Raw genomic sequence first — 27,367 nt, 5'->3', positions numbered from 1 at the left:
ACTCTTTTCTTTGAGAAACACTGGATTTTTTTCCATTCCTGGCTGTCTCATTCATGCAAGCTTTTAGCAGTTTACTAACTTGGATTTGTTGATATGTTGCCTTGAAATAAGTGCTGTCAATCTTTTTCACATGTTTATGTTGTATCTCCCAAAGGAGATTATAGACTGTTTAGGAGAATGTCTTTTAAAAATTCCATCTACCCCAAGCAACTAGAACAATGTTCACTCCATGAAAACGTGCTGAATACAGGTTGTTGATTGATCGGCCTACTATATTTTCTTTTCCAGGGAAAGCAGTCCCCCATGATTTGAGTATCTTTAACTTCTTTAGAATGATTAAAAAGTGAGGACTGCAAAATTGTAGTAACTTCCACATTGCTGGATTATTTATTTTAAATTGATACAGAATGTGTGATGGCTATAGCAGTTACGTCCTCACGATGAGAATGGTCGTGAAGTCAAATATAAGCTATACGTATATTACTTATTTCAGAACCTCAAACAGAATTGTTGGAGTTAATGTGGAGCTAAATGGTGTTCTGCGTCCCTTCTTAGCTCTCAAATTAGCTAGAAAGCTTCACTTGAATGTCAAAGCCTACTGTAAAACTCATGGTAAATTTGAAAATACATCAAGACAGAATGTGATGTAAACTTTAAATTCACGCTGCACTTTTACAATAAACTCCCACGAGTATCTAGGAATAATCAGAGCATTAGAAAATGCATAAATATAGGAGATGGGGGCGGGAGGAGGTGGAGAAAGGTCTCTGGATCGCCTAAGATCCGAGGGTGGCTGGCGCTGGTTTGTTTTCAATCCATCTGCGGGTCGCTGATTAGATTCAGCACGCTGGCCAGCTCCCTTGTCCGCCGGGTTTATTGGCCTAAGTGAAAGGAGCAGGAAGGCACCATCTGCTGCTTTGAATTAATAGATAACCGAGAAGCAGTGATGAAGACAGTAGGACAGAGTCAACATATCGGATGTTGACGCCGCTGAGTTCTTGGGGTGTCTTTGTCTGATCGCTGGGTCCCCACTCCTCCACCCAAATCCTCCCGCAGCCAGAAAAGAGAAAGGGCTGAGCAACCAGAAACCCTTCCATTTCTCTGGTATGCTTACCTCAGCAGAAAGTGTTCCCATTTCTTGGAATTGAAGAATATTCATCATAGCTGTCGCGTGGTGGGCAAGGGCGGGGCTTCTACTTAAACAGTTGAGCTGCATGGTCTCTACACCAATCAACTCAAAATTTGATTCACTTTTATTTTAATGAACGGGTGTATGTAAATTGGTGGAATCAAAGTTTACACAGGTGGGACCAACATGCTGCTAAGCCCCACTGCCCCCACGCCCCAGGTGTGAAGAAGCCTGGGGGAAAGAAGGTAGACTCTTTCTCATAAGGCATCTCACCGACTGACTTCCTCTTAGCCAGACCTCTGGAATAAGCGTCTCCAAATAGACCGCCCACTCTTCGCTAAAAAGAAGTCTTCACTGGCTTGTCTATTTCTTCCTCCCCCAAGAACTTTTTGTCCGTGGGAGGGTGAGACAGGTCGAGGCAATGACAACTGGTTATCAAGAAAGAAATTATCCACCAAGGGGAGAGAGTGAGGAGTGTGGGAAAGTGTTAGGGTCGGTACTGAAGCTCTGAGACTAGCGGGCCGCTCCACGCTCTCCAGGCTCTAGCCTTCTGCAGCCACCCTTTACGCAGCGGACACGGGAGAGTTAAGCCAATAAACACGTAAGCGCCGCTCCCTCCCCAATCGGCAAGATGCCTCTTAGGCTCTTGGCTGCATCGACAGCTTGCAACACTCGGCATCTTTTCTGGAGGCGCCTCCTTCAGCGGCTGCAGATGGTATCCGGCTGCGAGCTCGGGGCTCGCAATTGATTCTCCCCCTTGCCCACCTCGGGTCCACGGACGCACCTCTCCCTTCCCCTCCTCCCCTCGCGCTCCTGGGTCTGAGCCCAGCTCGGGATCGCCGGGCAGAGGAAGCAGTCGCGGCGGCGGCGGCTGAGCAGCAGCGCCCGCTCCCTGATTTGGGGAGAAGCGCCCATCCCGGGGAGCCGACCCCCAGCTGCCTCCAGCGCCTCCCATCTTTTGCACCCCTAGCCCGGGGCTCCAAGGACCACCCCCCTCCCCGGGCGCCACCATGCTGGACCCTTCGTCCAGCGAAGAGGAATCGGATGAGATCGTGGAGGAGGAGAGCGGCAAGGAGGTGCTCGGCTCGGCCGCGTCCGGCGCGCGCCTGTCTCCCAGCCGCACCAGCGAGGGCTCGGGCGGCGGCAGCGGCGCCGGGCTTGGGGGCGGCGGCGGTGCCGGCGCCGGAGCCGGGGTGGGCGCCGGCGGCGGTGGGGGCAGCGGCGCGAGCAGCGGCGGCGGGGCCGGGGGGCTGCAGCCCAGCACCCGCGCCGGTGGCGGCCGGCCCTCCAGCCCCAGCCCGTCGGTGGTGAGCGAGAAGGAGAAGGAGGAGTTGGAGCGGCTGCAGAAGGAGGAGGAGGAGAGGAAGAAGAGGCTGCAGCTCTATGTGTTCGTGATGCGCTGCATCGCCTACCCCTTCAACGCCAAGCAGCCCACCGACATGGCTCGCCGGCAGCAGAAGGTAGGTGCTCCTGGGAGGCCCCGGGAGCGGCGCCGGGACGTCGCCAGACGGGCGGGGCGAACAATGGGAGCTGGCGGCGCAGCTGGCGAGGAGGGGCAGAAGCAGGAGACCGCGCCCTGGGGAAGGGGCTACGAGGCCCCCTCTCCGCGGCCGGGCCGGGCCCAGCGCCGAGCGCGCCTGGAGCTGCCCGGGACCGGCGAGGGGCCCGGACCTCAGCGCCGCGTGTCCCCACCCGGGCGAGCGGGGGAGCTAGGCGGGCAGGTCCCGCTCTATGGCCCAGGAGGCTCGGGGAGTGACTTGCAGCCCGCGGCGCGCTGAGAGGCCTTGCTCGTTTGCCGGGCTCCCGGCACTCTCCAGCGGCGGGCGGCTGCGCTCAGCTCCGGGCCCGCCTTCCTGGGCGTGCGCTCGGCGGGCGGGGGCACCCGGCAGGTGGGGGCGCCGGTGTGGAGCGAGAAGAGCGCCTGGCAGCAGCGCTCGGCTCGCCGGGCCGAGAGAGCCGCAGGGGCAGGCGGGAGAAAGCCAGCCCGGAAGGCGAAGCTTCCAGTCGCTCCGCGAAGGGCACCCTCCTCCCCTCACTGGGGTCAGCTGATCCCGACGAGGGTCGCCAAAGGGACCCCCGGCACCGCTTCCCTGTGGCTCCTGTTCCACCCCGCCCTCCTCCCCCTTCCTCCGTGACCCCAGAGTCGGGGCAAGCCCTCCGGTCCCTCTGCCAGGGTCATCTCCTCCACCTTCCTCCCTTTGACCCTCTTCTCCTCTTCCCAAGGTGACTTCGCCGCCACCTTCTGGCTCTTCAAGGCCCTCCAAGCCCAGCAGCTTTTGGCTTGATAAAGTGCAGCTGCAAAAAGCTTCGCAATTACAAGCATCAAAAGCTTTTTGTGTCTGAGGCTGGGGCACGGCTGAGGCGGCTCCGGACTGCCTTTGATGTGAAAAAGTGCCTATTTCCATCAGCTGTTCTCCAGCCAGAGAAAGGAGGCGGCGGGGGGGGGGGGGGGGGGGGGGGGAAGGGGAGGTTACTGCAGGATAAGAAGCAGTGGCGGGACCAGAAGAGAAGAGGTCAGGTCCCCAGTTGGAGTGAGTTAGTGAAGAAAGTCGGCATTCCGTTGTCTCTTTTAAGTGAATTTGCCAATTTCATTTTGAGATAATAGCCGGTGAAGCCCCCACAGGGACGGGGTCTTAAAATAGTGAATTTCTTGGTTGCTGCCATTTAAGACTGAATTACATGTTGCGGTAGTAGAGTGTTAGGTTTTCCTACATTTATCCACCCTTATCTTGAGTGAGCACAGATTTCTGTTTGTTTTGCTTCTATATGTACACACCCCAGCTAGCGCTGATGATTTATTTCTGCCACCAGAATGGCGGGTTGGGTTATCAGTTTTATTAAAAATCCGACTCATTTCCTGGTTGGGGAATAGCAGGTGGGCTTCCCTCCACTCTGCCCCTCATCAGGGGCCCCTTGCTTCTTCAGCCTCTAGTTTGGACTATCATAGACAAGAATATCCTCCGAACAATAAAAGTGTTTGGATTTCCTCTCAAGGTTGGGTGTTGGATCCACATACAGGGCCTGATATTTCAAGCTTTAGCTTGTGATTTTTATGGTAATTGTGGGGTAGCAGGGGAAATGCCATCTTTAAAATCTATCCCATTCATGACAGCACCAACCAAAGATGTCCTATTCTTTTGGTAATGAAAACTGTTGTGATTAAAGAGAAAAATATAAAACAAACTTTGCTTTATCAGTCAAAAGGCTCTAGAGCTCTGTCCTTTGAATAGAGGCTTGCATTTGGTACTGGAATGGGGAGAGAAATCCATTCTCACAGTGGCCCATTTCTTCTAAACAGAAACTCCAGCCACCTGAAAAGGTCATCATGAGGTTAAGTTTTTCTGGTCTGATTGCATGTTTTACCTGAATCCGTTCAAAGCTGTGGTTTTGAGGGGCAGGTGGGTTCTGTTTTTACACATGACCTTACCATCGAAGTGACTACAGGATGGATAGATAACACTGGCTTTTGGTCCAACTATTTTTAGTTATTGCAGCAAACTAGTGCTAAATGCATATTCCTGCAAAGCTGCCTCAGGGCTGTTTGGCTCTACTGGGAAGCTGAATATTTATCTCCTTATTACAAAAGAAAACAAGTGTTTCCATTTCTGTGTCTTCACGTTTTTAGTGTCTTAGAAAGGATGTTTTGCTGTTTTTCTCCAAGCAGAAAGCTTGGAACTTTGATGTATTCTTTTAAATGAAAGTAACTGAAATGTTTGCATAAGCGCTGTGATAAAATTTAAGGCCTGTTAACAAACAAGATTGATAAACTTAAATGAGTCTCAGAGAAATGGAAACCGGTTGTAAACTATACATAGAAACGGATGAGTTAGAAAGAGCTAGAGGAAAAATGATGCAAAAAAGGGAATAGAGTGACATGGAGGGAGCCAGAGAAAACTGCCTATGAAAAAGTTGCCAGATTGGGGAGAAGAAGAGATTGTATTGTCAAATCATCACGCTGTGCACCTTAAACTTATACAATCTTATGTGTCTGTTATATCCCAATATAGGTGAAAAAAAATATCATGCGGAGTGTAATATACACTTTCTGAAACCAAATACTCTATGTCATACATTGGCTGCAATTTTTCAAGTGCCTACTATGTGCAAGGCACTTCACTTAGATCATTTTTTAAAAATAGGCTTTTTTAGAAGAGTTTGAGATTTACTGAAAAATTGAGAAAATAGTTCCCATATGCCCCAGCCCCAGTTTTCCCCTATTAATATCTTACAATAGTATGTTACATCTGTTCCAGTTAAAGAACCAATATTGATGCATAATTAACACAAATAGGTAATTTATTGAAATTCTCTTAGTTTTTATTTAATTTGTTTTTTTTGTTCTTTGATCATTTAAAATTCTCCTAACTCTAACAGTGTAGGAATTACCATCTTTGTTTCTAGAAGAGAACACTGAGACTCAGAATGTTTTATAATTTGCCTGAAGCACTATGTGGATAGGAGGAAGAGTGGGAACTGAGGCATGGGGTATTCTGATTTCAAATCCTGTCTTTTTAATATGTAACACGGGCCAGAAATATTCTAGAGTGAAAAATAGAATCTTAGCATCCTGACAACATGTCAGGTGTACTTTTTCTTTTACCCAGAGTTATTTCTATTTGAGTTTAGAGAGATCTGCTCCTCTCCCTTTGGGTACCTATCAAATCATCAACATAGACAAAATGGACATTTAGGTATTAACCTCATAAAGAATATGAAGGAGAGAGAATGGCCGTTATTGGCTGGTAAATCGGAACACCAGACTATTGTCAGGCTTTCTATGTGGTTTGAGCTGAAGACCAACAAAAACAAGCAAACAAACAACAAAACAAAACAAAAAACCAAAAAACAAGCAAAAAACCAAAAAAGGTATTTTAGTTCAGAAAAACAGTTGGAAAAGAGCAGAGGGAGGGAAGGTACCATTCCTGGATCATTTTGTTAGTTAATTACTTTGATTTTGCTTTTCCTGGGGAAGAGTGCCTGGTCATTCCAATAATCTCCCTAGTTAAAAGAAGGGACTTTAAATAGACCATGTGTAATCGTATTTTATCATTTATAGGTCTACTTTTCTTGTACTACAGTGAAACTAAATATAACAGGCTAGTAGGTAATTAATGACAAAAACAAAAATCTAGTCTTCAGATTATCACAATGTTTTAGCAGCTCATAAATGACAATGTGAAAAACTGTTCTGTGCTTTTTATTTTCCCTCTTTTGTCATAATGGGAAAGTGAATACCCAGTGGTTCACATGGTAAAGCTGCACCATATGTTTCTAAACTGTGTAGTAACGGTGATGAGTGGCTACCTCATGTGAACTAGCTACTTCTGGAAGTAACTGAGGGAATGTAAAAGCGGGCACTGTAAACAGTTCTAATGTTTAGATTGGCATGGCCAATTTTTTAATATACTAGTAGGGATTATGTCTGGTTTATAAACGTCCAAAATGAATATTGGGTGCATATATACACTTGTGTACATGTATATCTGTGTGTGTGTGTGTGTGTGTGCATGCGTGCGTGTGTGTATGTTGAGGGACGGGGCAATCCTAAAATCATGTTTATTTTATATGAACTCCTATTTCATTCAAGAGGACTTAATGACTAGATCAAATGTGTTGTAAGTTCAAGCTCCCCATTTCTATGTGATTCATCTTATATCTTGCCATGAAATTATGGCTAATGTTGAGTCATTGTTAGCCACAGAAATTCTGTCTTTATTCGTTTATTTATTTGGCTTTGTTAATTGGTCGTGACTCAAGAGCCCATGCTTTTCCTAAAAGTTAAGACCTAGTCCTAGTTAACTATGTATGTGCATCAGTATATGTATATACTTCAAATCCATAATAGTGATTCGTCCATTCAGATATGCTTTGGGGCATTTGGGTTAGCTCTACTATTCAGAATTCTTAAGAGTTGCTTTGTCAATGCAACATATGATTTGGATTTTAAAAAATAAATCTTCTAACCTTTTGAGAGAATGAAATGGCTATTAAGCCAGGATTTCTTGAAACAGAATTGTTTCTCTCTTTATCAGGAGAAGAACTGAAGTCTTTATATATGCTTTCTGGCATTTTCCTCCCAATCTCCTTGGTGCAATGGGCAGGAACTGTTTCGCACTGGTACTAGCAGAGAAATTCTGAAGATGAAGAACACCAAAAAAGTAATCAGAGAGGGCTCTTGCTTCATTACATTCTTGGAATAGCCTTATGCTTCCCTAAAACTGGACTGAAGAACAAAGGTAATTAAATCCTTCATTCTTGAAGAATCGTACTGTGTAAAGTGGAGAAGTCAAATGATTCATAGATCTTCTCCCTACAAAAGCAAATTTAATATATAGTCCTAGGCTATTGCATTAAAATATAATCAGTGTTTGTGACTTGGGGCCAGATGTCTATACAACTATGATTAAGAGGGTTCTACTAACTTAGAAATAAGTTCTAAACAGATGACTAGTTACTCCTTGTACCAAGCACTCTCCCAGGCTTGGTTACGGAACCAGAAGATACCTGTGAGATAGGTACCTGATTTGGGGAGCTTATGTTCTAGTCTGGAAGATAACATCTATACATGTCAGATAAGTTGAGAATAAGCGAGTGTTTAATTGTAAGATGCTGATTACAAATACTAAAGTATAAGGGAAGAGAATGTGTGTGCATGTGTTCACAAGGGATTGGTTTTAAGAATAGGGAAAATCTTCATGGACGAAATGGGTTAGGGTTAGGTCTAAAAGAGTTTGTGTGATTTGTGTAAGCATAAGGAAGGACAGGTATCCCACTCTGGAGAAGAGCATGAGGTAGCAGGAATGTGGAAAGGAGCCATTGTTTGTGGGACACTATTAGTCAAATTGTTTTGGTTCTAAGTTACAAAAACCCAACTCAAGTGGCTAAATCAAAAGGAACACAAAGGGGAAGGGACAGATTTATTGGTGTATGTAATAGGAAAACATCCAGTCCAGGGATCTACAGGCCTGGCTGGACCTGACTTCTTTGACAGAATGAAGAAACCTGGATAATGAAGAGAAAAGACACTGTGTCTGAGCTCAGTCTGTACCACGAATAAACCTCTGATTGTAGGCAAGTCAACTTCTGTCTCTGGGTAATTTCTTTATCTTTCCTATGAAGAGGTGGATGGGGAAGCTTCAGATAATCTCCAAGGTGCCATTTCTGTGTAGTAGTTGATAGTCCTTGCTGAGCAATGCAGTTACTCATGATCAAGACTTCTAATTTCCTTCAACCTTCTCTTTGCTATGTTTTTACTTTACACGGTAAGGCAGTATCTTCAAAGAGTCTGAAATGAAGATGAATTTAGAGCTCACTTTGTCCAACTAAATTTTCAGATGAGGAGGTGAGATCTTAAAGTGATTGTAGGACTGCAGGGGCACCCAGGTGACTCAGGTTGAGTGCTAGACTCTTGATTTCGGCTTGGGTCATGATCTTTCGGTCATGGGATTGAGCCCACCATGGGCTCCCTGCTGAGTGTGGGGACTGCTTGGGATTCTCTCGCTCCCTCTCCCTTTCCCCCTCCTCCGTTCTCTCTCTCACTCTCTCAAAAATAAATAAATAAACTTAAAAAAAATGTTATAAGACTATAAACTAAGGAGGGCTTGTAAACTGGGACCTGTGGGCCAAAAGGGAACCACAGGTAGATTTTGTTTTTTCTACATTGCCTTTTTCAATTTTTTGAACTAGTTATCCACATATAAAACCATGAGCTTACTTCGCCAAAAAATTTGTATTTCTGGCTTCTCTGAAAACTGGAGGATGAAGGTGGGTTTGAGTTTGTATGAGTTTGCAAAAAGCAATAGAAATGAGACTCCCAAGCCATCACCTAAATAATGAAGTGTTGATCATTTTTAACTAAAATTCTGCTCGCTCCAAGATAGATACTATATGCATCTGGATGGGAAGACACCAGCTCTCTGGTTCTTTCCAACACCATCTCTTTTTGCTATTGTTGCACAGATATTGATGGTCTGACCCTGGCCCCTGGAACACATCCAAGAAAACGATCTGGAATTTGGAGCTCTATGTTCTCTGTCTCTGGCAACAGTTTCCTTGTTAGGATCAGATTTATAGTTTCTGCAGAATTGAAGAGCTGATGATTCGTATTACCTTGCTATTTTTTTCATTTTTCCGTCCAAGTATATGATAGAGTTCTCTGTTAATAGCAGGTAAAGAAAGAGGAATGAAGTTGGCCAGTGTTTTTAAGTCTGTTCATTGCACTTGACTTATGATGGACAGTAAAGAACGGTAGTTAAGGACATAGATTCAGAAACTCGAATGCCTGGATTTGTTCCCTTGGCTGTACCCCAAACTATCTCTGATTTGGGGCAACCTATTTAATCTCCGTTTGACTCAGTTTACTCGTCAATCAGAGTACCTTCATTATTGGATTCTTATAAAAATGAAGTGAGATAATACACTAGATAATACATTTTAGAACAATGTCGGGCATGTAGTAAGTGCTGCATAAGTGTTCTTAAGATTTCAAGTTGATGTGTGCCATGTTGTGTTATTTTTATCTGTAAAAGGACTGAGAAAGTTAATATATGTAAAGTACTGACCATAGCACGCCTTATATTCACTATTGCTCTTATCATTGTGATCGTTATTGACATGATTAAGTAGACCTAGAAGGCAGTGGTTATCTATCACTGTGGCATCGTCTTACAGAATGGATGGAGTTGAGGGTCCAATACATCCCTATTTTCTTTGTACTGAAACATTTCACTAACTCTCGGGGTGGGGGCGCAGGGGGGTGAGAGGGAGGGGAGGGTGGGTGATGGGTATTGAGGAGGGCACCTGTTGGTATGAGCACTGGGTGTTGTATGGAAACCAATTTGACAATAAATTTCATATTTTAAAAAAACAACAAAAAAACAAATCCCTAGTCACTATCGTGACCTGGTGGCTCTATGACCTTGGGAACACTATCTAATCTCTTTCAAGTCTTAGTTTCCTCATCTGGAAAGCGGGGGAGTAATATTGAGGATTACAAGAAAAAAGCATGTTAATTGCTTAACAATTCCTTAATATGGAGTAAATATTGAGCAAATGCTATCAGTAACAATAAAAGTAGTATTCCTGCATTTTTGTCCACCAGATGCCCCATACTGTTTTGTAGTACAGTGCCCTTGCTCACGCTGTTCCTTATTTTAGAACATCTTTCTCACCTTTTTCTTTTTTTAATTTTTTTTGAATGTTTATTATTTTTGAGAGAGAGAGAGACAGCACGCGCATGAGTGGGGGGAGGAACAGAGAGCGAGAAGGAGACACAGAATCCAAAGCAGGCTCCAGGCTCTGAGCTGTCAGCACAGAGGCCGATGTGGGGCTCGAAATCTCCAACCATGAGATCATGCCCTGAGCCAAAGTCAGATACTTTAATCGACTGAGCCACCCAGGCGCCCCTTTCTCACCTTTCTTTGCCTCATTTGTTCTTGTTTGTATTTTAATTAACTCAAGTGTTCTCTCTTTCAGGAAACCTTACCCAAATCTAAGTGCTTTCTCAACTCCCTACTCTATTTCTACTTTACTTCCTGTACTTTACATTTAAATTACCTTTTGTGTGTAGCCTCTCTCCCACTAGACCGCAAGAACCCCAAAGACAGGGACCACATTTACTGCCCTTTGATTACCCATTTCCCAACACAGTGCTTGGCACAAAGCAGGTACTTGTGAACATTATATTTGAAATTCCACACTTGAAATTCCTAGGGAGCTTCTAAGGAGAGTAAGTCAAAGAGTCTTAAATACAGTCTGCTTCTATTATGGATATGCAGCATATTTATTTTTATAAAAACTTCTCCATGGAAAACATGAAGAGTTGACCAATTACCCAATGGTTTCAAAATAATTTATGTAGCAGAAACATACCATCAGTTACTTCCCAGCTTCGCTTGTTTATACCAACAATGGACACATTTCGAGATATTCTAGAGGTGTCTTCTTTTAAAGACTAGAAGCAATTGTGAATTTCTTGATACGGTTGAATCCCTGCCGAACTTGAATCACCATAGGGCATGTTTAAATGGCCAAACATGAAGTCTCAAAGAACCAAAGTCAGAACTGAATCTCTATATTGGGTATATGTTCTTTAGTAAGTTTTATTTGATTTAGCTCTTTCTGAAGGAAAAAAAAAAGAATGGTTAGTCAACAGCATTTTAGTGAAAGACTATTTAAAATATTAGCATCATTGTTGCCAAGGTTTTAGAAAAGAATCTCTAAGTTCTACGTGTTTAGACATAAGTATACTTGGGGGCGCCTGGGTGGCTCAGTTTGCCCGGCTCCAACTCACCATTTTGGTGGAGTCATGATCTCCCCTTTTGTGGGATCGAGCTCTGCTATGGGTTCTGTGCTCACGGCCTGGAGCCTGCTTGGGATTCTCTCTTTCCTTCTCTCTCTGCCGTCCCCTGCTTAGGCACGCTCGTTCTCTCTTTCAAGATAAATAAACATTAAAAACATTAATAAAGATGATTTTGTCTGCTTTTATTCTGTTACGGGACTTGGGGACTGTTGTCTCTCTTATTGTAAGCTGTCTAAAGTCCTTTCTGAGTATAGTTAGGATCTAAATAAATAATAACTATCCTGCTAATGCTATTGTATACTGGATGTGGTAATAAGAATAGGATGGGTGTCTATAAAACAGTGAAACTGCTGAGGTATCGATTTTTCTGATGCCTTTCACTAGTCAAGGGGAAAATTATCTTTGCTAACCCACTTTCTGCATTTTAACAAACAGGGGAAACATTGAGAGTTTTGAAAAAAAAATTATCAAGCCCCCCAGTGTTCCCAGCTTCTGACTACTTTTCTAGAATTGAGAGAAATGGAATAACCTGATAACATATATATGTCCTCTCAGCAGCCTGTGGGAAGAACATATCAACTTGTCATGTGGTGTTTCTCTGGATCACTTCGGTGCACTAAGAAAGTTGTGAGATGCTTGGAGGTTAACTTTAAAAGAAAAAATCCCTAATGTTCCAGGAGCGCATGCTAAGTTACATACCCACCAGGGGCTGTATTGCTTTCAAAAAGACAATGGGATTTTGGCAAACATGCAGAGTGGTACAGGGAATCTACTGTATCGCTTAAGAAAACAAAACACATTGAAAATTTTCACAAATAATTGTGCCTTCTGTTGCCCATGCAGAAAAACAGCCTTTTGGTGTGGATGGTAGGCATAGAGTTGTTTAAGCAAATGAGTTAAAATATATTTTGAACATCGACTTTGGTGATTTTTCTGACAAGTGCAGCAACTGTTGTCTATAAGGCGGCGTGTCATAACATACTGTGTTCAAAACATTTCTTGAGGACTCTTCCATATTCAATTTTTGTTTGTTATACATCATCAAACAACATTGTTTTGAGCCACTTCTACATACAAGAAACTCCCTAAATCCTGGAGACAAAATATGCAAAGACGTTTTAGGCAGCCTTCCTGATCTTTAAGAACCTACCAATCTGGTTGAGAAGTCGAGATCCACCAATAGAGAATAACTTACAAGGCAGGATGTGGTGTCTGAATCTTAAATATTGGTGTTTTTTCGGTCTCCGTCCTTGGCCCTTGTTATGGGTTGATTGTGTCCCCCTTCCCATTCCGCTCCCTCCCCCACCTGCCCCATTCATGTCGAAGTCCTAATCCTCAGTACTGCAGAATGTGACCTATTTGGAAATAAGGTCTTTGCAGATGTTATTAGTTATGATGAGGTCCATCAAGTGGACCCTAATCCATTACGACTGGTGTCCTTATTGAAAGGGGGAAATTTCAACACAGAGACACAGGGAGAACACTATGTGAAGAGGAAGGCAGAGATTAAAGTCATGCTTCTTCAAGCAAGGAATGGCAAAGATTAGCAGAAGCTAGGGGAGAGGCACGGAATATATTCTTACAGCCTCAGAAGGAACCAGCTCTGCAGACACCTTGATCTTAAATTTCTAGCCTCCAGAGCTGTGACAGGATAAATTTCTGCTTAAGCCACCTAGTTTGTGGTGCTTCGTATGGCAGCCATACTGGACTAATACAGCCCCCTTCTCTATATCATCTCTCCAGGCCATTTCACCACTAATGATGGTGTTAGCTACTGACATCCATACACCTCCCATGCTCAGATCTTTGGCTCTAGCGTGAGTCTCTCACCAGGCTTCCAGACCTATTCATCAGGCTGCCAAAGGTGTGGTCTGAGACTGGTTCAAGTCAGTGAGCACTTCATCATGGGTCTACAATGAGATAAGGAACTGCACTTGAATGTAAGTTAACTCACTACTTTCTTCAAGAAAGTCTTGCCACACACACACACACACACACACACACACACACACACACACAAATGTCAGCTGGATTGACCCGCTTAATGAAGTTGATGTAATTTCTCATACTAGTATTTTATCTTGGTAAGGACCAATAACCAGCAGTTCATGGATGATGACACAGGTCTGCAGACTACACTTGGAAGAACATTGACCTTCATGACATGTCCCATGGGATGTCTTCAGCCCACCCAACAATAGAATTTCTCACCAAGTCTCTTTCTCCTCTATTTTCTGATTCACTGACTTTCCTAGTGGTGCTACTATATAACTAAGCTGTTCAATACAGTAGGGCACAACTCAACTTCGAATCTTTACTGTTGGTCGTCCTAGCCACCAAAGGCCACATACATCGTGTCGATGTTCCTCCTGTGCAAATTTTCATCTTTCTCCTTCTCTTCATCTTCACTACTGGTGCCCTGCTTTGGGTGCTCACGATTGCTTGCGTGGGCTTTTGCAACAATATCTTTTTAACTGTTCTCTCTGCCTCCTTTCCTGCCCACATTCCTCCAGATACCAACGTGATCATTCTGCAGCACAGACCCAATCAGGACTTTTCTCTGCTCAGACTTCTTGGGTGGCTTTCTGTTTCTTGCACAGGATACACTCTAAACTCATTTGCATGGCCTAAATGGATCCTCTCTCCCCAGCCAGGCTCTACTCCTGCACTTCTGCACACACCCTCTACTTCAGCCTATTAAACCACTTAGCATCCCTGCACTGCCTTTTATCACTTGCCTTCTATCACTCTCTAGGTGGATGATGGCACCCAGTCATTATAAAGAACAGGAATAAATAATGACTATGGGATGTTTATTCTGTGGAGTCACTGCTGCATAAATTTATAAGCCTTATCTCATTTAATCTTTACCGTGGCTCTGTAAGGTAACTATTAATCATCTCAACCCTACCAAGAAAACCAAGAGACAAAGCAGTTAAGAAACTTCTCTTAGGTCACACATTTAGTTTAGAGAGAGGGGTTGGGGCCCAGGTGGTCTGACTCTGGCCTGCCCTCTGAGCCATATGCTCTAATAACTATATTGAAGCATTTAGCACACCTAACTTCAAGGTAGATCAGTTCTTTTTCTCCTGACTCTACAGAGATGATTTCATTTAGTATCCTCTGGTGTCTGATCAATACGTATACAACTCAATAGATTGTTGATGCAGAACTCATGATTATTGAATTCATGATTATTTAGAGAACAGTAATAAATGTTCCTTACCGTTTATAGCATGTTCACTGAGATGATCTCATCTTTTCTTTAAAACAACCTTTTTGAGTAGTGGGGCATCCATCCTACGTCCCTGTTTTGTGGCAGGCAAGATGAGGTATGGGGAAGTCCCACTGGCTGGGCAAAACTATAGAGCACCAGCCTTGGCCTCCTGAGTGCATCTAGGGCTCACTGCTATGCTGTCGGTCTTTGGTTCACACAAAGTATGCCTGAGGCCATTGCAGACCTTTGAAGGCCTACCCCATCTCCTAGTAAACTTACTAAAATATACCTCACATTCATTTATTTTTGTATTCTTAACAAAACTGGAAGGGTTATTTCAATCTTGCCTTAAAACTATTTGTCTATATAACTTGGTTAGTAAATGACTATGATTCCTTAGGAATTACGGTGCATTCACAGGAATCCTCACCAACTGTTTTCAATTCTAGTGATAGGACTACTACACTGAACAATTAATGAAGTCGACAAACGTTTGGAAGTCATTTACCTGAACATTTTTAGGTTTGAGCTTTCATTTTTAGTTGTAGATACTGGAGACAATACATTTTATTTAAGGTCTCAGACCTTTCTTTAGGCTCCTGGGAAATTTCAAGACTCTGGTCACCATGCCTTTGTTGATTACCAGATAAAATAGAGTTCCTCCAGACTTAGTGGAAGAAGTGGCATTTGAATTAAGCCTCCAGCTGACTGAGAAAATCAAAGGATAGTAACACGATGTATTTTGGAGGGAAGGATAGATCTTTTCAAGTATTCAAAGATGATGTAATGCAAAGCAAGTTTGAGGACCTCTGAACAAATATGATTGAATAAGGTTCTAATATCAGAGATAAAAGAAATAAGAATAAAGGTTGGTCAGGACTGTGGCTATCCTTCAACACCAGGGTACAGGTATTGGGAGGGGGGCTTCATTCATTCATTCATTCATTCATTCATTCCCTATGCTGTACTTTTCATCCTCTGGACTTATTTTATGGCTGGAATGTTGTACCTTTTAATCCCCTTCACCTATTTTGCCCATCCCCATACCACTTTCCCTCTGGCAACCACCAGCTTATTCTCTGTATTTATGAGTATGTTTCTGTTTTCTGTTTGTTTTGTTTTTTAGTTTCCACCCTTAAGTGAAAGCATAGGGTATTTGTCTTTCTCTGCCTTGACTTATTTCACTTAGCATACTATCTTCTAGGTCTATCCATGGTCTTGCAAATGGTAAAATCTCATTCTTTTTATGGGTGAGCAACATTCCATTGTGTAGATATGCCACATTTTCTTTAGCCATTCGTTTATGGCTAGCCCCTTAGGTTGCTTTCATGTTTTGACTATTATAAATAATGATGCCGTGATGAAAATAATGCTGCACGTGTCTTTTTAAATTAGTGTTGTCAGATTCTTTGGGTAAACACTCAGTAATGGACTCATTGGATTGTATGCTATTTTATTTTTATTTTTTGAGGAGCCTCCATTCAGTTTTCCACAGTAGCTGCCTCATTAGACTTCTCTCTCCTCTACATCCTTGCCAACACTTGTTATTTCTTGTCTTTTTTATACCAGCCATTCTGACTGCTGTGAAGTGATATCTCATTTGTGGTTTTGATTTGCATTTACCTGACGATGAGTGATGTTGAGCATCTTTCTGGGTGTCTGTTGGCCATCTGTGTGTCTTCTTTGGAAAAATGTCTATTCAGGTCTTCTGCCCATTTTTTAATAGGATTATTTGGTCTTTGGTTTTCAGTTGCATAAGCTCTTTATATATTTTAGATCTTACCCTTGTATCAGAAAGCTCATTTGCAAATAGCTTCTACCTTTCAGTCAGTTGCCTTTTCATCTGTTGATGGTTTCCTTTGCTGTGCATGGGGGTGATTTTATCTGGTAGGCGGTGAAGAACCGCTGAAGAATTCTGAGCAGGACTGAGACATGACCACTGTAATATTTTAAGAAGATTAATCTAAGCAAAGTGTGTGGAAAGCATGGAGAAAGGAGAAAGGAGGAGTGTAAATGTCTTCACACTGTAAGAAAAGGTCGCCAATTAGGCCTGAACATTTTATCCAGCACAGATCATCTTTACAGTGTTGTGGGGAAGTTTGTAGAAAATCTCAGAAAATGAATGCCTATATGTAGAAGTGTTTTGAATCACTAGTTCAAAAGCATTTCGCTAGAACAGTTGACTACTGCGTTGATTTTATCAGAGTAATTTTTATGTATGTGTCATAAATGTGTGGGATATAAGTGTTCATTGCTGTTCTTACAAATCTTAAATATGTGAAACAAATTGCCTGCCCTTTGTATTTAATTTCAGTGACCAATATTCTAATACCTTCCCATGCAGGTACAAAAACACTTCTGCCTAACATTGTGAAAACCATAATGACTCTTGGACAAAGATCATAGTAAACCCAGTGTCATTTCAGAAAATGTACCCGTGATTCCATTTCAGGTTCCAGGCTGACATTGAGGACTCATATGGAGCTTAATCTGGCCCCAAGAGGCCATGAGCCCCAGAGTAAGCCCAGGCTTATGTCAAGCCCACAGAAAGACAGGGGAGGGGGCCTGGCTGGTGGCTTTTCTGGGAAGAAAAACTTTTTAAAAGGTGCCCAAACAGGGGCGCCTGGGTGGCGCAGTCGGTTAAGCCTCCGACTTCAGCCAGGTCACGATCTCACGGTCCGTGAGTTCGAGCCCCGCGTCAGGCTCTGGGCTGATGGCTCGGAGCCTGGAGCCTGTTTCCGATTCTGTGTCTCCCTCTCTCTCTGCCCCTCCCCCGTTCATGCTCTGTCTCTCTCTGTCCCAAAAATAAATAAACGTTGAAAAAAAAAAAATTTAAAAGGTGCCCAAACAGACTAGGAGAGACTCTTAGGTTTGTCCCTACCACTGTAGGATTCCACCCTAAAACCTGACCTAGGTTTGCACAGGCATCCAGGGAGTAAGGAACATTCATACTCTCTTTCCTTCCTTAATCCTCCTCGGTTGGGAAGATTGTGATCTTAGTGGTAATGTTTAAGAAAAGTTATTGGACTCCATTTATTAGTGGTCAGAGTCTCTCACGTTGAAAGGGAAGCATATGGTTTCTGGTAGTCTCTCTTCTCCCACATTCTTGGGTACTATCATCTTTTATCTGTTAATAGAGATGATATAATTTGGATGTGGACATAGGGGTAGAGAAAGGTTCCATACTATGGTCTACTCTTCCAAAGTTCTAATGATAAAGAGGGAATTTATTTTTCATTTGACACTGTTATCTGTGTGTATAGTTCTCCTGAGAAGACAGGTGACTTTGGTCTAAGATAAGATGCCCGTATTCCTGGGTCTTCAGGTCATTACACCATCTCAAAGGCTTCAACAAACCACATTAATTGCCAGAGGGTCACAGCTGGTGTGGTGGAGAAGGCTGCATTGCAGCTAGGGAATAGATAGAATCTGAATGAACATGGGGAAGCAGGAAAACAGGTATTCTAAGGACCACATGAGCAAAGGCACAGAAGCCACACAAAGCCAGACCACAAAGCCCTCACAAGGAATAAGATTGGAAAGGCAGGTTGGGACCAGGGAGTGGTAAATATTGAATACTATTGAACTTTGTCTATTGTCCTTTATTTGGTAGGCAGTCAGGAGCCTCTGAAAATGATTTGTACTCCTAGTAGCTCCAGTGGAAATAGCACCGAACTGAGGCAAAGGACCAATCAAAGATAATGCAGACACCTGGATGATTGCCAGACGGGGAGTGATTGGTCTTGACCTTGTCTTGAAGTGACTTGTTTTCCTATGAGGCATTTTGAGGCTTCAGAATTTCCAAAGAATATTGTCAACACGAGCAGAATGTCTCATTTGCAAAGGACATGATTTGCTATAGCATTTTTCCATGACCAAGTTAGAAACAACTTCCTATGAGCTTTGGCAATGGCTCCGCATCATTTGCCACCCTTCCTGTTTCCCTGGAGAGGGGAAAAAAAAAGATTTCTTTCTACTATCTACTTTTCACAGGCAGCCTATATATATTGCTGTGTATTATGATTCAGCATTATAGACCTTCAAAGCGAACACACATAGGTTAAGATTTGTAGTTGTTTTAATTAATCCGAAGCACATTCCCCACCCACCCTGCCTCCCCAGAGCAGCATTTCTAAACAATTGTGGATCTGCTGTTTAGTTCAATGAGCTTTTCATATTTGTCCTTTAATTTCTATGTGCTGAGAGCTCAAAGCTATCTTTTAGTCAATATTCAATTAGGATTTGAGTCGGAAGGCTGTGTTGAGCTCTTACAGAAGAGCATAAGGTAGTTATTTGCTTTCACCACTTTTCACTAAAGAAATACAGGTTTGCTGCAGCATGAATTAAATATGCCAAATTAAGTGTACGTTTACTTCCTTATGAGCTGGCAATAAATGACATTGTTGGAAAGTCAACATTATACATATTGTATACACCAAAATTTCAGGAGATTTATGATCTACCACATTTCTTTCTTCTCCGCTCAGTTAGAACTCTGCATTTCTGTTGGGTACTCATCCAAATGCTTCCATGTAAGGCTTTCTCTAATCACTACCCTTTGGCGCACTCTTTTGTTTCTACACAACCTATTACTCAATATTATTTTTCTCAGTGAGCTACATTTTCAGAACAAAAATAATTCACTTTTGGGATTAAAAAAAAGCCTAAGATTTTCTATAAATAAAATAGCAACACAGATATTTAGAGAATGCAGTATTTTTTTAAAATTTTATTTACACCAAATTTATTTGCCTACTTGAAATGCCTTTGGGATCTTAGGGAACAACAACAGTATGACGCATTTATGCTAAGTTGGATGAAAAATTTCACTTGTTCCATGACCCAAACTCATATAAGCAACACATATTACTAAAGTGATGTGGGTAATCTGTAGAATTAACCAGTGAATTTAATCACTATGACCAGCCAATTGAGATGATTCAAATGAAACTTTCCATTGTACATTATAAATACTAAAAAGTCTACATATCCTTTGTAGTAGAAACTTAGTTATCTACCTGTTATTCACTCTCCAATTCCAAACAGTTTTTTTTCACATAATTACACCCCAACTCCCAGCTTCAGAAATAGATGCAGATTAGTGTAAGCCCATCAAAAATGACATTGTACTGGAAATACCACTGGCTCCTGGTTGACCATGTGACCTAAATTGATCCAATCAGACTGAAGGGAGAACTTGTATTTTATGTTTGGGAGAAGAGTTTTACTCCCCCTCTCCTGATGGACATACGACGGAAGCATAGCTGTCATGGCTACTGGCAGCCATCTTAGAACCATGAGGAGATCCAATTTAGGCTGAAGCCAGGCCTAAGGATAATGAAATAGTTGAGATACAGAAAGAACTTAAGTTTGTGATGACAGTATGGGACCACAACATTCAGCTAGACCTGGAGCCCACCTATCATATTGACTTCTAATACTGTAGTAAATTCCTTCCTTGTGTAAGTCATTTTTAATGGGATTTTCCTTACTTTTGGCCCAAACTAGTTTACTTTATGCTGTATTTCTCTTCAAAACAGGAATTCTGGGAGGTGCCTGGGTAGCTCAGTTCCTTGAGCTCCTGACTTCAGCTCAGGTCATGATGTCATGGTTTGTGAGTTCGAGCCCCATTTTGGGCTCTGTGCTGACAGTGAGGAGCCTGCTTGGGATTCTCTCTCCCTCTCTTTCTCTCTCTCTGCCCCACCCCTGCTCTCTCTTTCTCTGTCTCTCAAAAATAAATAAACTTAAAAAAATAAAAACAGGGATTCTTGGACTTGAATTATCAAGCATTAAGTCTTTAATTTATTTAGAGTATTTAGATTCAGACACAAGTAGAAATATAATTCTATTTACCATGTAAGAAGCAAAATAAGAATTCTTTCCTTCCAACTCTGTATAATTTGGCCAAAAAAGTTTGTTGATTAGTATAAATCATGTCTTAGCACAAGGTCAGCTTTTATTGTAACTAAAAAAATAAAGTGAGTTCAATGAAATAGTTGTTCTTAGTCTGACTTAAATTGAGTATTTTTACATATTTTTCTGTAAATAAAAAGAAAACTTTCAGAAAAATAATATGGAAATATATGAAGTAAAATTTAAAGTAGTCCCCTAATCCCACTACCCAAAGACATACAGTTTACACATAAAATATATTTATATTATCTACCTGGATATATACTTTTACATAAAAGTAATAATTTTGTAATAGTTTTGCAAACTGTTTTTTTGCACAGCAGTATACAAAGGAAATCTCTGCACATCAGTAAACATAAAAATGTCTCCTTCTAAATAGCTTGTAGCAATCGAATGTATGGATGCACCATAATTTATTTAACTAGTTGTATATTGATTTCTGCTTCTTACTACTGTCTGCGTTCTACAGTGAACATCTTTGTGTACATGTATTTGTACAATTTCTCCAAATTTCTACATTCTCCAAGTATGTACTTAATATGAAAAGTATATTCATTTAAGGTTTTGTTACCAGTTTCCACAGCATCGGTAAATATTTACATTCATTCCCACTAGTGGGACATAGTCTCTTTCTTCATGTTAAAAATGGGCATTTTTTTTTCCGGCTTTGACAACCTGATGGGTAATTTTTTTAACTCTGTAATTGTATTTTCTTTTGACATATTTATTACCTCTTTATATTTCTTCTTTACAAATTCCCTGCCACATCCCATCCATTTTTCTATCTTTTGATTTTAAGAGCTCATTCTATTTTAGTGGTATTAATACTTTGTCATATGCATGAAATTTGTTTTGTCTTCTGTTGTTGGATCTTTTTTATGTTCTTTACATTGTTGGCCTATTTCTGTTTAACTGAACAGAACTTTTTGATGTAGTAAGATCTAACTACTTTCCTTCTTTATGGCTTCTGGGTTTCATGTAATGAAACCTTTTCTACCCAAAGATTATGAAACTGTTCATACATATTTTTTTCTACTACCTTACAGCTTCATTTTTTGTCTTTACTTTTTTGACTCATGTGAAATTTATTATGGTGTAATGAATGAAGTATATGAAACCAACTTACTTTTCAAGCAACTGGCCAGTTGTCTCAATATTGTGGATTAAATAACCTATTTGCTCTCCAGTTATGTTAGGTGGCTCCTTATCAAATACACAAAATTCTTATTAATGTATAGGTTTGTTTGGTTCTTGGTGGAAAGCCATTAATCTAACTTTCCCTTTCTGTACTGTAACCACTATGATTTCATTACTGTAGTTTTATGATGGATTTTACGATATATTAATGTAAAAAAAGTTTTTTATATTGCACTTCTTCAGAATATCCCTGACTCTTCTTGGAATTTTTATTCTTTGGGAAAATATTTTTTAATGATTCTGTCAGTTTGAAAATAAAAGATCATTTGGATTTTGATTGAAATTCCATTGCATCTATAGATTAATGTAGAGAAAGCTTTATGCTCTTGAATAATTCTGGCTAAAACTAAGAATATCTTGGCATTAATTTAAATATTTTTGATGTGTCTCAGTTTGTTTTTGTACTTTAAAGCATATGCCCTAAATATTTATTGTTAAATTTATTCCTAAGTAAACTATAACATTTATTAGTTGAGTACCCTTCCCTGATGCCCCGCATTAACCAAAACTCCATTCCTTCTGCAGAGCATAGGTGTTCAGGACTAATGATTTACTCTCTAACATACCTGAGTATTTCTGTCCCACTCCCATCAGCTGAGATATATGCTCATCAAGGGTAATTGCTTCTGAAACCTGTTTAAGATAGTTTCTGTAGTTATTCTAATTTCATAATTCAATTAAATATTGTATAACAATAGATATGATTGTGAAAACAAGGGATAGCCTTTGTTTATATTAACCAAATTGATTGCCTTGGGAAAATTCAATGACATTTCTAAAATGTCATTAAATTCTAGTTGGGCAAAGCTATAGTAACATTTTGGTTACTGGAAAAGTCATAAAAATCTAAAGGGTTTTGGTCAGATTGCTTCGTAAGTTTTTAAATCTTTTTTACTCCTTTTTAAAGAAATAAAAACTGGAAATCGTAGACCACATATTAGCTGTTAATAAGGATGTGGAACTTTAATCAGGTAACCTATACCTCAAAGGCAAGGTTGTGTCCCTACACCAAAAGTCAGCAAACAAGTAATTATGAACTTTAAGTAAAATTAGATGTTTGTTGCCTTATGTGTTATGACTCTCTACTACAACTATCTTTTTAAAATTACTTCAACAAACACTATCTTGATTGCATTGCATAAGAAGAATTCTGCAGTATTTTATCTTTTTGTTGGCATGCACAAAGAATATTATATATATATATATTATATTCATTACTTGTCATTCTAAATAGTTTTAAGCCATTTTTGGTGTTTTTTGAGAATAAATTATCAAATTAAAATAATAATTTTGCTTTATCCCCTCATATGTTTATCTTTTCTCCTAATTTCATTTGTTAACATTGACTTCTCTATGACTACTATACATGACAAAATAACACAATGCTTATACTTTCAGGTACATCAACTTTGAAAAATTTTAAATCAGGACAATTAATTTTATTATAGTTTTCTTTGAAAATAATTGGAACTTACATCTAGTGAAATTAAGTATGCCCCAAGAGAGAGGAGTCCAATTTCCATGCTGAAATCTATGTTTATTTTGAAGAGGGCTCATTCTAAATAGCTTGGTTTAGATTAAAAGGTTTAAAATGGATTGAATGAATACTCCCATTTTTAAGTCTTTGAAATAAAAATGTATAAAATATAAGAAGCATTCAACCTGCAAAAAAATCAAGAAATTAGCATTCTATGTCCATTTTAATTTCACTGTTATTTGTCTTTTTAATTAATTTGTCATGCACAAAGGGGAAATGTTTTCAGGCTCAGAATAGGAGTTTGCATAGGGAAGGAGGTAAGGAAAACAACACCATTTTAGCTAAGACTGCGCAATCCCAGCCAACCAAAAGATATGGTGCAGTCTTTTCCAAGCTAGACTTTTCCTAACCTGGTGGTATTTCTCACCCACATACATGTTGGAAAGTAACATATCAAACCCCTAAGATAGCCAATAACACTTTTCTTATTCTTCATATTCCTTGACAGTTGAGAGCATCCAATCCTATAGGCATTTCCCAGATGTTAGTAATGTGTGTCCTCCCTCAGACATGTGTAATTTGAAGCTTAAAGTTATATTCTTTATATTAGTAACTCTGGAATAAAATTCACTGCACCAAAAAAGATGAATGTGCCTGCCACCAGATACATTGATTGCTGGCTATGACCTTCACAGGGTGAAACTATGAAAGGCATGTACAGAGAGAAACTTACTGTTTTGACAGGAATATTGATAATGTATTCTCTCCATTCCAACCACAAAGAGCCTATTTGTCAATTTGCGTCATTTAATAAGTGTGGAATTGTAGCTTGGAGTTGTTGAAAAGCAAGTCACTTTAAAAACTTTATGAGCTGAGATTTCCGTATTTTAGTTCACTTCAAAAAGCCTTTTTATAAAAAATGATAAATGGCCTTGAATCTCCTGAAATGCATGCCAATGGAGCATCCACAATTCGAGCATAAGATGACGTCAAGAAGAAAGAATTCAGTCTTTCTTTTTACTTATTTTGTCCTATATATTTTAGATGATCTCTCACAGCATATCACTGTATTCTTGACTACAGGCCATAAATACTGAAAACAGTGTGATTGAGTATGATGGAATCCATTTTGACTTGACCTGGTAGAGTTATATTTTATTTTTTGCAGGTTCCTTTTTCTTTCTTTCTTTTATTTTTTTTTTTATTCCGCCTACAGAAAGAGGTAATAAAAGTGGCAGTGATCAGAGTAATGTTTCCCCGTTAGTTCTGCTGTTCATTTAGGAATTCAGTTCATTCCCTTTGTGCAAAATTAATATGTCAAGTGCAAGATAAAGCATTTGAACCACTGCTTAGGTAGGTTTCCTACGGCTTGCAGTGCATTTACATATCTCTGGAGAATTGGGAAAAAGATGCCAGAAGGTATTATCAGTCCAGTATTTTTTAAACATTATTTTAAATAAAAGAATATTTGAATATTGAAAAAATCAGCAATATAGCTCTGATCTGTGTTATTGTACATTTGTAGTTATTTACTCAATGCTATATAGACATATGGATAAGATACGAAATACTGAGTGGAAAAATGCCAGAAAGAAGAGACAAAAAAAGATGGTCCATGGCTTAGAAAGGTCTCAGAAGGGGGTAGTTTCTAACCTGAGTCCTGAAATATTACTGATCTTTCAAAAAGTAGGAACTTATGAATCAGCGTAAGCAAAGTTATGAGGGTAGAAGAGTGTAGGGCATTTTTAAAGAATTGTGGTGATCCAGTTTGGCTCGACCAAAGGATATGCTATAGGAAAGTCAAAAGGGGGCTAGCTGGGGCCAGGTCATGACAAACCTCAAAAATCAGGTCAGTGGATTTGGGATTATTTTATAGGTAAGAGAGGACAGAGTTAGTAAAGATTCTTAAATAAGATAAAACCATGCCTATAAGAGGTTATTTGGGGGGTAAGTTCCTGAGGTGTGGGTGAGGAAAGATTAGAGAAAGAATATCATACTAAAAAAAAATGTTCACGGTCTCATGATGGAGCCAAGTCACCCATTATGAATTGAACTGGACTCCTGGCACAGGGGGAAAAAAAAAAAAGACCATGCTGATGAAGTTTTGCCAGGGGACAGATATGCTGGGGCAGGAACATTTTGCGTATCAAAAAGGAGCTGTCAAAGCTATTGAAGGCTAGTAGGTCATTTCGAAGAGACCCAGGAACCTATTAGAAAAGGCTATGATTGGCCAAAGAGGGGCAAATTAAGCATTAGTAAGGATAGTAACTGAAATGGTTTGAAACTCATCAAATTTATTCATATCTATAAGTTTGCAAAAATAGTATGAAAAAACCCTCCTTGGTAGCTTTTGGAGGATGTTAGAAAACCAATATATCTTGAAAACTGATAAAGGGAAAGACTTAAGCATTTTTCTTATAACTGTACTTTAGGTCAACCGGATAAGGGGAAGTTTTTCCCTGCAGAGCATTTCAAATAACTTCTGAAGAAGGAATGATAGAATTGCAACCCCTAATGAATTAATGGGTCTAGGCAGTGATCGTAAGTACTGACAGAATAGAGAAATAACTAGACTTATATATCTCCTGATAGAAACACAATACACTGCCTACAGAGTATTCTTGCTAGAAAATTGAACCAGAATCTGATCAGTCATCTATATCTCACTACAAAATTACAGGAAATACAAGTGAGAAGGCAACATGCCCCATACCAGACAGGAATGAATTCAGAAAATTTCGGGCTGTCAGAAACTCTTCAGAATAAAAACACCGGTCTCTTCAACAAAAACAACAAAACAACAGAAAAATAAGAGAGAAAGAAAGGAAAGGGGGAGAAAGTAGGGAAAGAAGATAAGAAGTTGATAGATTAAAAGAAATGTAAGAGATCTTTCAACCAATTACATCAAATACTTAAGGGAAGCAGGGCTTAAATGGAATTTGGAATTTAAATTCTCAAAACCCACCCTTGATAATTGTGATGATAAGAATAACAGCCTTGAAAATCACTATCATATTATTATTGATGAAATCAAACATTTTTCTTGTCTTTCGTCACAACTGCATGTTAGGCCAATATAGTAAACGTTCGTTATGGGCATTATCATTTGTAATCTCATTTGATCTTCATAATGACCCTATAAGATATTTACTCATTATCTTTTTTTTCAGAGGTAACGGAACTCTGACTCAGAGTTAAAGAAACTTGCTCAAGGTCACACATCTGGTAAATTGCAGATTCTATGCAAAGGGCTATATTTTTGACTGCCCAACAACTGGACACTTCTATTTAAGGAAAATTGTAGAGATGTGAGTTTTGGGATATGGGGCTCAATCTTTTTTTTTTTTTTGAGTTTATTTATTTATTTTGAGAGAGGAGAATGTAGGAGCGGCAGAGAGAAAGACAGGATCTCAAGCAGGCTCCACACTGTCAGCACAGTAGGACTCAATCTTCTGTGATAGAAGCTCAAGATGCTATCTGTCAGGGCCTGAAAATCTGACCTAAGACTGGCCCGTAGGATGGGCATTTCCTTCTGAAACAAGAAGTGAGAAAAAGTCAAAGCAAAGGAATAGGAACCCTTTAGAATTGATACCACGAGCAATGATAGCATTCTTTGTCCAGTGGGAATAGAGGAAAGGAAAGTTAAAAGCTCCTGTGGTGGTGAATGTTCCATGACTGTCCAAGAATGAACTGGCTCTTTCTCAGCAGCCTGGCTTTGGTTCTTGCCTACTTTCCAAACCCATTCAGCCTTCCTGAAGACCCTGGGGCCTACCAAGTATTTTTACAATAGATTGTAAACTATTTTTACAATAGAATTGTAAGTTAAACCAGAAATCATTTCTCTTGTTTGCAGTCGAAAACCTTGAATAGCCCAGCCAGGGTTGGCCAGGAGTTTGAAATAAGTTTGTCACTTAGCCACATAATTAAATAACACCAGCAGTCAGAGGGTAGTCAGTCACCTTTTCCTCTAGTTTACATAGTACACTAAGAGTCCACTTTCTGATTTGCATTGTTGGTATGTTGACTATACCACATTCATCTTTTGATGGACATTTAGATGGCTTCCATATCTTGGCTATTGTAAATAATGTTCCATATGGGGTGTATATGTCTTTTCTCACTAGTGTTTTTGTT

At 40.4% G+C, this 27,367-nt stretch overlaps 1 protein-coding gene across 13 annotated transcripts in view; it reads left to right on the top strand.

Moving 5' to 3' along the window:
• The first annotated feature begins 2,139 nt into the window (after positions 1–2,139).
• Positions 2,140–27,367, top strand: part of CADPS (calcium dependent secretion activator) — a 483,782-nt gene continuing 458,554 nt past the window's right edge. For 10 of the 13 annotated variants that reach the window (XM_047847306.1, XM_047847316.1, XM_047847337.1 and 7 more), the window contains exons 1-2: positions 2,140–2,285; positions 2,361–2,589. In XM_047847306.1, the coding sequence (XP_047703262.1) occupies positions 2,140–2,285; positions 2,361–2,589 (375 nt within the window). Of the gene's footprint in view, positions 2,590–27,367 lie in introns of all 13 variants that reach the window. The other 3 variants (XM_047847298.1, XM_047847253.1, XM_047847262.1) reach the window with 1 other exon arrangement.

The sequence above is a fragment of the Prionailurus viverrinus genome, chromosome A2, assembly GCF_022837055.1.
Source record: "Prionailurus viverrinus isolate Anna chromosome A2, UM_Priviv_1.0, whole genome shotgun sequence".
NCBI classification, from domain to species: Eukaryota; Metazoa; Chordata; class Mammalia; order Carnivora; family Felidae; genus Prionailurus; species Prionailurus viverrinus.
This window is presented reverse-complemented; position numbering and strand designations above follow the sequence as displayed.